Source organism: Oncorhynchus gorbuscha, linkage group LG21 (assembly GCF_021184085.1).
Source record: "Oncorhynchus gorbuscha isolate QuinsamMale2020 ecotype Even-year linkage group LG21, OgorEven_v1.0, whole genome shotgun sequence".
In the NCBI taxonomy this organism is placed as follows: domain Eukaryota; kingdom Metazoa; phylum Chordata; class Actinopteri; order Salmoniformes; family Salmonidae; genus Oncorhynchus; species Oncorhynchus gorbuscha.
Genome location: NC_060193.1, coordinates 42141821 through 42155780, shown reverse-complemented (window position 1 = coordinate 42155780; position 13960 = coordinate 42141821). Strand labels below are relative to the sequence as shown.

The following is a 13960-nucleotide window of genomic DNA, read 5'->3' as shown; positions in this document are numbered from 1 at the left end:
ATGTAGGCAGTGTAGTGGTTAATGGTTATGGTATGAAGGTTGGAGAGGTTTTTTCACTTGGTCACAGACAGCTGTTGTGTTGTGCACTGAAGTCCACTAGCAAAGGGAAAAAGTGAGAGGAGAGCGCATAGATGCGAGAAGGATTTAAACAATGAGGAAAGTGATGATGCTGTATATGGCTGCTAAGAAAGTGAACTGCGCGGGTGATCAGGGGTATACTTATTCCGCAGATTCTGTTGCAAAATGTTTCCTAAATGGAAGCAAACGCAATGAAACAGGGATGAACCGAGCTGAATTTGTTTCAGTTGCAAAGCGGAAGGTTTTGCAACCGTTTGGACAAATGATTACACACAAGATCAGCTTGATGCAGGCAAGAGGGTGCAAGATGGTATTGAATGTGTCACTGTCTGTCACCTTGATTACTCTCAACCTGTGCACCTACGTTATAAACTTTCACTTGTAGGCTAGGTTGTAGCAACCTCATGATGGGTATAGCGCAAATTTAAGTCTCATGTAGTAGCCTAAACCTATGTTACATTGAGTTGAGTAAATGGAATATCAGTCATCCAATATGCTGTAATAGAAATAAGGCCATGCTCAAAGAAGAACTAAATTGTCCTCCCTAATCTTAAATGGCACCGGCTAAAAAGCAGCCAGTCCAATCAGTATCCTCTCAGAAATTACCAGGGTCATGTTTATTAGGGCACACATTGAAAAACGTTCTAAAATGTTTCACAATGTAAACTTTTCTTATGGGACAAGTTCTGGTAGTCTCTCCCTGTTTCAGTCAGTTTTGTTCAGTTTTGTGCCTAATCAAAAAAAGACCCAGTATATTGGCGGGTATGGGTGTGGGTAGTGGGCGGGTATGAGGGTGGGTCGCAGGTACCTGTGGGTCTGCCAGGCGGGTGATGTTGGGATTGAGATAGTAGATGATCCCCTGGGCAGCTCCAGGCAGGGTGATGCCACGTACCAGCAGGATGGCCAGCATCAAGTAGGGGAACGTGGTGGTAAGGTAGACCACCTGGAACAACAGTAGGATAGCTTCTAGATCAATAACATCTGAAATCCAACCGAAAATGGCGTGATAAGTTCTAGAATCTAGATTCTATATCAATCACATATATGTAACTGTACATCTATGATACCTTATGTCAACCACATCTATACTGTACATTTAAATTCCATTAGAAAATGCTATAATACCTTCTAAACTAAGCTAAAAAAAATACATGTCCCCTTTTCAGGACCCTGTCTTTCAAAGATAGTTCGTAAAAATCCAAATAACTTCAAAGATTTTCATTGTAAAGGGTTTAAATATTGTTTCCCCATGCTTGTTCAATGAACCATAAACAATTAATGAACATGCACCTGTGGAACGGTGGTGTAGACACTAACAGCTTACAGACGGTACGCAATTAAGGTCACAGTTATTAAAACTTAGGAAAGTAAAAAGGAGGTCTTTCTACTGACTCTGAAAAACACCAAAAGAAAGATGCCCAGGGTCCCTGCTCATCTGTGTGAATGTGCCTTAGGCATGCTGCAAGGAGGTATGAGGACTGCAGATGTGGTCCCAGGGCAATAAATTGTATTGTCTGTACTGTGAGACACCGAAGACAGCGCTACAGGGAGACAGGACGGACAGCTGATCATCCTCGCAGCGGCAGACCACGTGTATCAACAGGATCGGTACATCCGAACATCACACCTGCGGGACAGGTACAGGGTGGCAACAACAACTGCCCGAGATACACCATGAACGCACAATTCCGCCATCAGTCCTCAGACTGTCCGCAATAGGCTGAGAGAGGCTGGACTGAGGGCTCGTAGGCCTGTTGTAAGGCAGGTCCTCACCAGACATCACCGGCAACAACATTGCCGGTGGGCACAAACCCACCGTCGCTGGACCAGACAGGACTGGCAAAAAGTGCTCTTTACTGATGAGAGGCGGTTTACTCTCAGGTGTGATGGCAGGATTTGCGTTCAACGTTGAAGGAATGAAGGTTACACCGAGGTCTGTACTCTGGAGCGGGATAGATTTGGAGGTGGAGGGTCCGTCATGGTCTGGGGCAGTGTGTCACAGCATCATCGGACTGAGCTTGTTGTCATTGCAGGAAATCTCAACGCTGTGCGTTACAGGGAAGACATCCTCCTCCCTCATGTGGTACCCTTCCTGCAGGTTCATCCAGACATGACAATGTCACCAGCCATACTGCTCGCTCTCTGCGAGACAGGAATGTCAGTGTTCTGCCATGGCCAGTGAAGAGCCCGGATCTCAATCCCATTGAGCACACCTGGGACCTGTTGGATCGGAGGGTGAGGGCAAGGGCCATTCCCCACAGAAATGTCTGGGAACTTGCAGGTGCCTTGGTGGAAGAGTGGGGTAACATCTCACAGTAAGAACTGGCAAATCTGGTGCAGTCCATGAGGAGATGCACTGCAGTACTTAATGCAGCTGGTGGCCACACCAGATACTGACTGTTACTTTTATTTTTGACCCCCCTTTGTTCAGGGACACATTATTCCATTTCTGATTGTCACATGTCTGTGGAACTTGTTCAGTTTGTATCTCAGTTGTTGAATCTTGTTTTAATATTTGTATGAACATAACATGTAAAGTTGCTGAAAATAAATGCAGTTGACAGTGAGATGACGTTTATTTTTTTGCCAAGTTCATATTCTATATCAGGCATTCCCAAACTGGGGTATACCCAGGTATTCCCAAACTGGGGTACCCCCAGGGGCACGCGCAATGCCGTCGGGGGTACGCCAAATAAAAATGTGATTCACATTTTCAAACAGCACATTTCTTCCAACGGGGCATTTTGTGTGAGGATTTTTTCTCGCCTGAGTAGCCTCGTTGCACTGCCAAATATAAAATTAAACCATCTAGTGTTCAGTGAAATAACAACACAATGTCAAATACAGGTAACCTAGTCAAATAATTAACATCCAATCACATTAACCCTCTCAAGGGAAACGTTCACTCTTGCGAAGACGTTTAGAAATTAAACATGACAATTAAAAAAAATAAGCCACTGGAGTTTTTTGAGCGAGAATAAAGATGACTTTCAAGTAGTAAGACATGTATAAAAGCAACAGATACCAACGCCAGGGTAGTGGGTTCGATTCCCGGGACCACCCATACGTAGAATGTATGCACACATGACTGTAAGTCGCTTTGGATAAAAGCATCTGCTAAATGGCATATATTATTATTATTATTATCTTGTAAGGTGATCTACCCGAGTGGCTTGGACAGGCAAGCCCTGTTGCGGAGAACTTCATTATTCTTACTGCTGCGCATATGGCTGGGACAATGCTGGGGGAAAAGGCCCCCAAAAAATATACAGACAATGATTTAATCAAACAACACCTTTTTCAAAATGCATCAGTAACATGGTAGGAGATGTTTTGAAACTATTATTGCTTTGCAATTTGCTTTACAAGCCAGTGAATTATATGCACTACAGCTGAATGAGTCAGACGTGACGGGCCTGGCACAGCTTCTGGTATATGTCCGTTACGTTTATGGGGGGGTCAATTAAGGAAGACATCCTCTTGTGCAAACCACTGGAAACCAGGACAACAGAGGATATTTCTAAGTACTGGACAGTTTGTGACATCAAATGGACTTCAGTGGTCAAGACATTTGGTATCTGTACTGATGGTGCAAAAGCCATGACAGGGAGACATAGTAGAGTGGTAATGAGCATGCAAGCAGTTGCTCCCGACGCCACTTGGGTACACTGCAGCATCCACCGAGAGGCTCTTGCTGACAAGGGAATGCCTGACAGCTTGAAAGACGTTTTGGACACTACAGTGAAAATGACTAACTTTGTTCAAGCCAGGCCCCTGAACTCTCGTGTATTTTCTGCATTATGCAATGATATGAGCAGCGACCATGTAAACGCTTTTACAACATAAGAAGTGCGCTGGTTATCAAGGGGCAAAGTATTGACACGTTATTTTGAATTGTGAGATGAGCTTAAAGTTCTCTTTACTGACCCTAAATTTCACTTGTCTGACCTCTTGCATGATGACGAGTTTCTCACATGACTGGCCTATCTGGGTGATATTTTTTCTCACCTGAATGATCTGAATCTAGGGTTACAGGGTCTCTCTGCAACTATATTCAAAATTGAGGCTATGATTAAGAAGTTGGACCTCTTTTCTGTCTGCATTAAACAGAAACAACACACAGGTCTTTCCATCATTGTATGATTTTTGCATGCAAATGAACTCAAGCTTACGGACAATGTCAAATGTCATATAGCGAAGCACCGGAGTGAGATGGGTGTGCAATTACGCAGGTACTTTCCTGAAACTGAGGACACAAACAACGGGATTCCTTATTCCTTTCATGCCCTGCCTCCAGTCCACTTACCGATATCGGAACACAAAATTGCAACAAGCAGTTCTGTGAAAATGCAATTTAATCAAAAGCCACTGCCAGGTTTCTGGATAGGGCGGCGCTCAGAGTTTTTTGCCTTGGCAAATCACGTGGTTAAGAGACTGATGCCCTATGTGAGAGTGGATTCTCAGCACTCACTAGCATGAAAACTAAATACAGGCACAGACTGTATGTGAAAAATGATTTAAGACTGAGACTCTATCCAATACAACCCAGCATTGTAGAGTTATGTGCATCCTTTCAAGCACGCCCTTCTCATTAACCTGTGGTGAGTTATTCAGTTTTTTTATGAACAAAGGTTTTATATGTAAACAAAAGTGATTGATTATTATTATTTGTGCTCTGATACTATAAGAGCGCTTTGTCACTTCCCACTAACCGAGATGTGACAAAAACTCACTCATTCTTATGTTTAATGAATGTATTGTGTAATGGGTGTGTGGCAGGCTTCAAATGATGACAAAACACAACATTTGAGAGTGCGCTGACCCTGGTGCTAGAGGGGGTACGCAACTGGAGGTTGAATGTTTGAAGGGGTACGAGACTATAAAAAGTTTGGGAACCACTGTTCTATATCAATCACATCTGTTCAACTGTACATTTATGATACCTTCTATATCAACCAGATCTATACTGTCCATCTCCAATCCATTGGCCATGAAGGTTTAAGTGGAATCCTTCATGTACAGTACTCCCATAGCAAAGGAGGTATGATTACTGTTGGTCGATAGCAGGGTTGTTCAATTTCGGTTCTGGAGGGCTGAAACACTTCTAATTTTGTTTTCTACCTGGTAGTTAATTGCACTCACCTGGTGTTCCAGGTCTGAATCAGTCCCTGATTAGAAGGAGTGGATGAAAACCATACAATTTAGCCAGAATGTGTGTTGTGTGTGATGGCTTTTGGTCAAGCTCATTGGTGAGTGTTTTCTTGAGGTGGTTGCTGAAAATCAGTTTGGTCAAGCCTTTCTATGCGGTATCTGAGTCTGTAATTGCTCAGGGGTGTGTTTGAGGGTTGGTGTGGGAGGCATATATATATATATATACACACATACATGTGGGAGGCGTATATGGTGTGGGAGGCGTATATGGTGTGGGAGGCGTACGCCTCCCACACCATATACGCCTCCCACATGTATGTATATATATATATATATATACGTACGTACGCCTCCCACACCATATACGCCTCCCACATGTATGTGTACATACATACATACATACATACATACATACATACATACATACATACATACATACATACATACATACATACATACATACATACATACATACAATCACCCAACCTCAAACCAATTGAGATGTTTAGGAATGAGTTGGACTGCAGAGTGAAGGAAAAGCAGCCAACAAATGCTCAGCATATGTGGGAACTCCTTCAAGACTGTTGGAAAAGCATTCCAGGTGAAGCTGGTTGAGAGAATGCTAAGAGTGTGCAACACTGTCATCAAGGCAAAGGGTGGCTACTTTGAAGAATCTCAAATACATAATAAAACACAATATTATCGCTTGCGCAGTGTTCCTTGGGATGTTTAAAGCTTGGGAAATCTTTTTGTATCAAAATCCGGCTTTAAACTTCTTCACAACAGTATCTCGGACCTGCCTGGTGTGTTCCTTGTTCTTCATGATGCTCTCTGCACTTTTAACGGACCTCTAAGACTATCACAGTGCAGGTGCATTTATACGGAGACTTGATTACACACAGGTGGATTGTATTTATCATCATTAGTCATTTAGGTCAACATTGGATCATTCAGAGATCCTCACTGAACTTCTGGAGAGAGTTTGCTGCACTGAAAGTAAAGGGGCTGAATAATTTTGCACGCCCAATTTTTCAGTTTTTGCCTTGTTAAAAAAGTTTGAAATATCCAATAAATGTCGTTCCACTTTATGATTGTGTCCCACTTGTTGTTGATTCTTCACAAAAAAAATACAGTTTTATATCTTTATGTTTGAAGCCTGAAATGTGGCAAAAGGTCGCAAAGTTCAAGGGGGCCGAATACTTTCGCAAGGCACTGTATATAAGCACACATCAATCCACGAAGAAATGATTCATTGACCACAAAATTAACATTTTGCAATGGTTTCCGGACTTGAACACTATTGAACACCTATGGTTTCAATGGAAGACGGCAGTCAATAAGAGCACACAAAGGACATTACATTTACATTTACATTTAAGTCATTTAGCAGACGCTCTTATCCAGAGCGACTTACAAATTGGTGCATTCACCTTATGACATCCAGTGGAACAGCCACTTTACAATAGTGCATCTAAATATTTTAAGGGGGGAGGGGGGTGAGAAGGATTACTTTATCCTATCCTAAGTATTCCTTAAAGAGGTGGGGTTTCAGGTGTCTCCGAAGGTGGTGATTGACTCCGCTGTCCTGGCGTCGTATTCCACCATTGGGGAGCCAGAGCAAACAGTTTTGACTCAGCGGGATCTTCCTCAGTGGTAGGGAGACGAGCAATGGATGAACGCAGTGCCCTTATTTGGGTGTAGGGCCTGATCAGAGCCTGGAGGTACTGAGGTGCCGTTCCCCTCACAGCTCCGTAGGCAAGCACCATGGTCTTGTAGCGGATGCGAGCTTCAACTGGAAGCCAGTGGAGAGAGCGGAGGAGCGGGGTGACGTGAGAGAACTTGGGAAGGTTGAACACTAGACGGGCTGCGGCGTTCTGGATGAGTTGTAGGGGTTTAATGGCACAGGCAGGGAGCCCAGCCAACAGCGAGTTGCAATAATCCAGACGGGAGATGACAAGTGCCTGGATTGAAGGGTCACTCTGCGGATGTTTAGAGCATGAACCTACAGGAACGTGCCACCGTCTTGAAGTTGAAACGACAGGGTGTTGTCCAGGATCACACCAAGGTTCTTAGCGCTCTGGGAGGAGGACACAATGGAGTTGTCAACAGACATCAAGTGTCTGGAAAGATTCTGTATGAAGGAATAGTCTCAGATCCCTCCCAATGTATTCTCCAATCTCATAAACATTTGAGAAAAAGCCACAGTGGTGGTATCCTCGCCAGGTGAGGTATTGAAAGGTTTTGCTACCTTTTTGCAGAGAAAATATTACTTGGTAAACAAAATAGTTTTCCTCTCAGCAATTAAGTCAATATAAAATATTATAATTTCCCCCCCAAAAATGTAATACAATATAGATCAGTATTTTAATTATTTATTCTATAAATCATTTTTTTTGCTAATCTCTGTCAAGGGTGTCAATAATTTCAGACCCCACTGTATGTATGTGTATTTGTGCTCACCTTGCCAGTGGATTTGACCCCCTTCCACACACAGAAGTAGCAGACGACCCAGACTAGCAGCAGACACAGAGCCAGCCTCCAGCTGACTGGCCCCAGCTCATCTGGTCCACTGGACAGCTGCAGGACCTCCCGCCTAGACGGACACACACACACAATTAATAATACCCCCAAATAGATACAAGGCTAAACATGAACCTGTTTAAAGCCACTGTAATTCCAAAAGGTAGATTATGATCACTCTACTCTTGGTAAAACTGAACCCCCTTAAACCCAAACCCCTGTTGGAAATGTGGCCCTACCTCGTCTACAATATCTCCAGTCTTCTCTATTTCCCCTAATACGGACTTTGGCAATTCACGGACACGACATTGTTAATACCTCACATTTTAAAATGCCAGCCAAAAAGCTGCATATAATGCCCCTTTACTTTATTTCAAAGGAAACAAAATGCAGTCGTGTTGTAAGGAACGTGGGCGAGACTCACTCCCAGAACTCGATGACAGGCGAGGTAGCGTTCTCTGGTAGACCGGTCCCAGAGGTTAGGTTCTGACAGTCAAACAACACACAGGTATCTACAAGACAGACAGAACTTCAACACACGATCACCTTAATGATGTGACTAGGGGGCAGTATTTTCATTTTAGAAAAAAAAATGTTCCCGTAGTAAACGGGATATTTTGTCAGGACGAAATGCTAGAATATGCATATAATTGACAGCTCAGGATAGAAAACAGTCTAACGTTTCCAAAACTGTAAACATATTGTCTGTGAGTATAACAGAACTGATGTTGAAGGCAAAAGCCAGAGAAAATTCCAATCCGGAAGTGCCCCATGTTTTGAAAGCGTTGCGTTCCAATGAGTCCCTACTGAGCAGTGAATGGGCCATCAACCAGATTACTCTTTCTCCATATTCCGGAAGGTGTCTACAGCACTGTGACGTAGTTTTATGCATTTATGTTGTAGAATACCCGTAAGCGGCTACATTGCGCAAGTGGTCACCTGATGCTGCCATAGATTCTCGCGTAAAATACAGAGGTAGCCATTACTCCAATCGGTCCTACTGAAAAACGAATTGTCCCGATGGATATATTATCAAATGGATATTTGAAAAACACCCTGAGGATTGATTATAAACAACGTTTGCCATGTTTCTGTCGATATTATGGAGCTAATTTGGAATATTTTTTCGCTGTTTTCGTGACAATTTCCGGGCGATTTCTCAGCCAAACGTGAAGAACAAACGGAGCTATTTCGCCTACAAAAATATTTTTTTGGGTAAAAAAGTAACATTTGCTATCTAACTGGGAGTTTCGTGAGTGAAAACATCCGAAGCTCATCAAAGGTAAACGATTTAATTTGATTGCTTTTGTAACAGTATAACTTTAGACCGTCCCCTCGCCCATACCCGGGCGCGAACCAGGGACCCTCTGCACACATCAACAACTGACACCCACAAAGCATCGTTACCCATCGCTCCATAAAAGCCGCGGACCTTGCAGATCAAGGGGAACCACTACTTCAAGGTCTCAGAGCAAGTGACGTCACCGATTGAAACGCTATTTAGCGCGCACCGCCAACTAAGATAGCCGTTTCACATCCGTTACACTTTTCTGATTTCCGTGACCAAGTTACCTGCTGCTAGCTGGACAAAATGCTATGCTATCGTTAAACTTACACAAATGCTTGCCTAGCTTTGGCTGGAAATCATATTTTGAAAATCTGAGATGACAGGGTGATTAACAAAAGGCTAAACTGTGTCTCAATATATTTCATTTGTGATTTTCATGACTAGGAATATTTTCTAGGGATATTTATGTCCGTTGCGTCATGCTAATTAGTGTCAGGCGATGATTACGCTCCCGCATGCGGGATGGAGAGTCACTAGAGGCTCAACTAAACTCACCTTAGCCGACTCATAATCATCCCATACCTCCTTCTCTTCCAAAAAAAAAACAAAAAAAAAAAAAAAAAAAAACTGGTTTACAGTTTTTCCCTATTTGTGAAGGGCACCAGGCCCTCCTGCAGCAAAGCCCATTGTGTAGGTCTACAATCTTGTCCCTGACATCATTGGAGAGCTCTTTAGTCTTGGCCATGGTGGAGAGTTTGGAATCTGATTGATTGATTGCTTGCTTCTGTGGACAGGTGTCTTTTATACAGGTATCAAACTGAGATTAGGAGCACTCCCTTTAAGAGTGTGCTCCTAATCTCAGCTCATTACCTGTATAATAGACACCTGGGAGCCAGAAATCTTTCTGATTGAGAGGGGGTCAAACACTTATTTCCCTCATTAAAATGCAAATCAATTTATAACATTTTTGACATGCGTTTTTCTGGATTATTTTGTTGTTATTCTGGATTATTTTGTTGTTATTCTATCTCTCACTGTTCAAATACACCTACCATTAAAATTTTAGACTGATCATTTCTTTTTCAGTGGGAAAACATACAAAATAAGCAGGGGATCAAATACTTTTTCCCCTCACTGTATCTATATCCACAGTACAACAAGTCCTATGTCGACATAACCTGAACGGAAGAAGCCACTGCTCCAAAACCGCCATAAAAAAGCCAGACTACGGTTGGCAACTGCACATGGGGACAAAGACCGCACTTGAGAAATGTCCTCTGGTCTAATGAAACAAAAATATAACTGTTTGGCCATAATGACCATCGTTATGATTGGAAGAAAAAGGAGGAGGCTTGCAGGCATCATGTTGTGGGGGTGCTTTGCTGCAGGAGGGCCTGGTGCGCTTCACAAAATAGATGGCATCATGAGGTAGGAAAATTATGTGGATATATTGAAGCAGTCAGGAAGTTAAAGCTTGGTCGCAAATGGGTCTACCAAATGGACAATGACCCCAAGCATACTTCCAAAGTTCTGACAAAATGGCCTAAGGACAACAAAGTGAAGGTATTGGAGTGGCCATCACAAAGCCCTGACCTCAATCCCATAGAACATTAGTGGGCAGATCTGAAAAAGCGTGTGCGAGCAAGGAGGCCTAGAAACCTGACTCGGTTACAACAGCTCTGTTAGGAGGAATGGTCCAAAATTCACCCAACTTATTGTGGGAAGCTTGTGGAAGGCTACCCAAAATGTTTGACCCAAGTTAAACAATTTAAAGGCAATGCTACCAAATACTAATTGAGTGTATGTAAACTTCTGACCCAGTGGGAATGTGATGAAAGAAATAAAAGCTGAAATAAATCTACTATTATTCTGACATTTCACATTCTTAAAATAAAGTGTTGATCCTAACTGACCTAAGACAGGGAATTTTTACTAGCATTAAATGTCAGGAATGGTGAAAAACTGAGTTTAAATGTATTTGCCTAAAGTGCACGTAAACTTATGACTTCCAACTGTATATTTACTGTATTTTTGCATTTTTACAGTATTCTGTTTGACATGTATTGAGTCATGTTGAAATATAAAACTTCAATTTTTGCATTTGTGTTCCTTTCTTGTTTGAGTACACACAAACAATATACAGTATATCAACAAAATCCTAGTCTTTACACTGAAATAGTTTCTGATAGTAGTGTTTTGAATATGTCATTTTAGTGTGACCTTGGTTTGTTCGTTTCATTTGATGTGTATACATTGATTTGTATACAGAGTTTCAATTTGAGAAGGGAGTACATGATTTTGATTGCTATGTTTCATTTTGCAAGACGTCTGTGGTTTTTGGGGAAATTGTTTTGTGTATCTTGGATGTAGTTTCAGCAAACGTGCGTTAACAATTGGGGAAAAACTGCAATGGCAACTGCCGAAAAACGTGTCAACTGCCTTTGGAAGATAAAGAGAAATATGTGAAATATTTCACAGACCTGGGTCAAATAGGTACATAGGCACCTGTAGGTCAAATACTTGGACCGGACAATTGAACTGATTTCGTTTTTCTGGTACAATGGAACCATTGGAATAGTCCCAAAAATGCAAACACCAACCTAATCAAACACATCTCCAATGCGTTCAAATATTTGACACTAGTTGACATATGTAGGCCTATTTGACATATGTAGGCCTATTTGACATATGTAGGCCTATTTGACATATGTAGGCCTATTTGACATATGTAGGCCTATTTGACATTACCTCTTTGAAAATAAGATAACTCATCAACATCCCCATCTTCCAGTATGGTTCCAGCAAATATTTGTGTATGCATAAACAGGCCAGCCGAGTACAGCTTGGCTCAGTTTGACTTAGTAGTGTGAAAATGGTATCGGTACATGGTGTACCTGTGTTCCAGGTGTTGTTGCAGTGGGCCCAGGGCAGCTCTGACTGGAAGCTGTGGACCAGGTAGAAGAGAGCCCAGGCCAGGACCACAATGTAGTACACACACCCATGGAGGATCATCACCTGACTGGCAAAGCCCAGACCTGTGGAAACACATTCCAAATACTTTATTTAGATCTACAAATCACATTCCAGGTCCAGGTTCTCTTGAAACTAACCTGGTTAAATAAATGAATAAAACATTACAATCAAGGATTAAAACTTTTTTTTTTTTAAAGTCACATGGACTCTCATGGATACAAAAGTACCAAAAGTGTCTAAAACTTTGTCAGACCTTTACTGCATGAATAACTTTAGTTACACACCCACAGGCACTAAGAAAACATACACACGCACACACACACACACACACACAGGCACACAGGCAAACAAAACCTACACACTCAAACACAGGCACACAGACAACACGCAGGCACAGGGGGAAAAAAAACACTAATACATTCTAATGGATACGCAGCTATGATTCAAATAAAACAGTTAGTGTGCATTCCCTGTGCTATTTCGTGAACAACGCACAACTTGGCTTTTAACCAATCACCTTGAGTGGTCGTTACTAACCGCTTGATAAAAACGCTAAAAACAGACGCACAAAACTTTAACTCCCATGTAGATCATGGATTAACAAGGGTACAGGTAAACGGGCACATACATTTGCATAGCTTTTAAGATAAGATTTCACCCTTAATATTTAGGACACACTAACAGAGCATGAACACGTGCACAGGCAGACAAGTCTAAAAACAATCTACTAGTACTAAATGTACCAAAACACAGATGCTGCAGCAGTGTTTGTCCCTCTGCTAACTCATGGCTCTGTTGGCCATCACACAACTCGCTGTAAACATTCCACGCCTGCTGTCTTATCTGGGCTCTGTGTGTCTGTGCTAGCGTGTACAGTGCATTCGGGAAAGTATTCAGACCCTTTTGACTTTTTCCACATTTTGTTACAATTACAGCCTTATTCTAAAATTTGATGAACTGTCGTCGTCCCCCCCTCATTAATCTACACACAATACCCTCAAAGTAGATTTTAGCAAATGTATAATTAAAAAAAATATTACATTTACATCAGTACTTCGACCCTTTAATCAGTACTTTGTTGAAGCACCTTTGGCAGTGATGACAGCCTTGAGTCTTCTTGGGTATGACGCTACAAGCACACCTGTATTTGGGGAGTTCAGGTTGGATGGAGAGCATCACTGCACAGCATCTGGTTCTTGGTCACCTCCATGACCAAGGCCCTTCTCCCCCGATTGCTCAGTTTGGCTGGGCGGCTAGCTCTAGGAAGAGTCTTGGTGGTTCCACACTTCTTCCATTTAAGAATGATGGAAGCCACTGTGTTCTTGGGGACCTTCAATGTTGCAGAACTGTTTTGGTACCCTTCCCCAGATGTGTTCCTTGACACAATCCTGTCTCTGAGCTCTACGGACAGTTGCTTCGACCTCATGGCTTGGTTTTTGCTCTGACATGCACTGTCAACTGTGGGACCTTATATAGAAAGGTGTGTGCCTTTCCACATGTCCATTCAACTAAATGTACCACAGGTGGACTCCAATTGAGTTGTAGAAACATCTCTAGGATGATCAATGGAAACAGGATGCACCTGGGCTCAATTTCGAGTCTCATAGCAAAGGGTCTGAATACTTATGTATATAATAAAGTATTACTATTGTTTGTTTTATCATACATTAGTAAAAATGTCTAATAACCTGTTTTTGCTTCATCATTATGAGGTATTGTGTGTAGATTGATGAGGATTTTTATTTATTTAATACATTTTAGAATAAGGCTGTAACGTAACAAAATGTGGAAAAAGGGAAGGGGTGTGAAAACTTTCCGAATGCACTGTATGTGTGTGTGTGTGTGTACGAGCATGTAAGTGTGTCTGTGCAGCTGTTGGCCATATGGACAGAGAACAGCAGCTGTCTGTATGAGGGGGAGAGGAGGAGGAGGAAGAGGCATGTTTACGTG

General features: G+C 42.2%; 1 protein-coding gene across 4 annotated transcripts in view; it reads right to left on the bottom strand.

Annotated features, from left to right (window-relative positions):
• Positions 1–13960, bottom strand: part of LOC124008333 (sodium- and chloride-dependent GABA transporter 2-like) — a 42915-nt gene that overhangs the window by 16214 nt on the left and 12741 nt on the right. For 2 of the 4 annotated variants that reach the window (XM_046319500.1, XM_046319501.1), the window contains exons 5-8: positions 11932–12072; positions 8174–8261; positions 7690–7822; positions 887–1021 (exon numbers count right to left, since the gene is read on the bottom strand). In XM_046319500.1, the coding sequence (XP_046175456.1) occupies positions 887–1021; positions 7690–7822; positions 8174–8261; positions 11932–12072 (497 nt within the window). The remainder of the gene's footprint in view (positions 1–886; positions 1022–7689; positions 7823–8173; positions 8262–11931; positions 12073–13960) is intronic. The other 2 variants (XM_046319499.1, XM_046319498.1) reach the window with 1 other exon arrangement.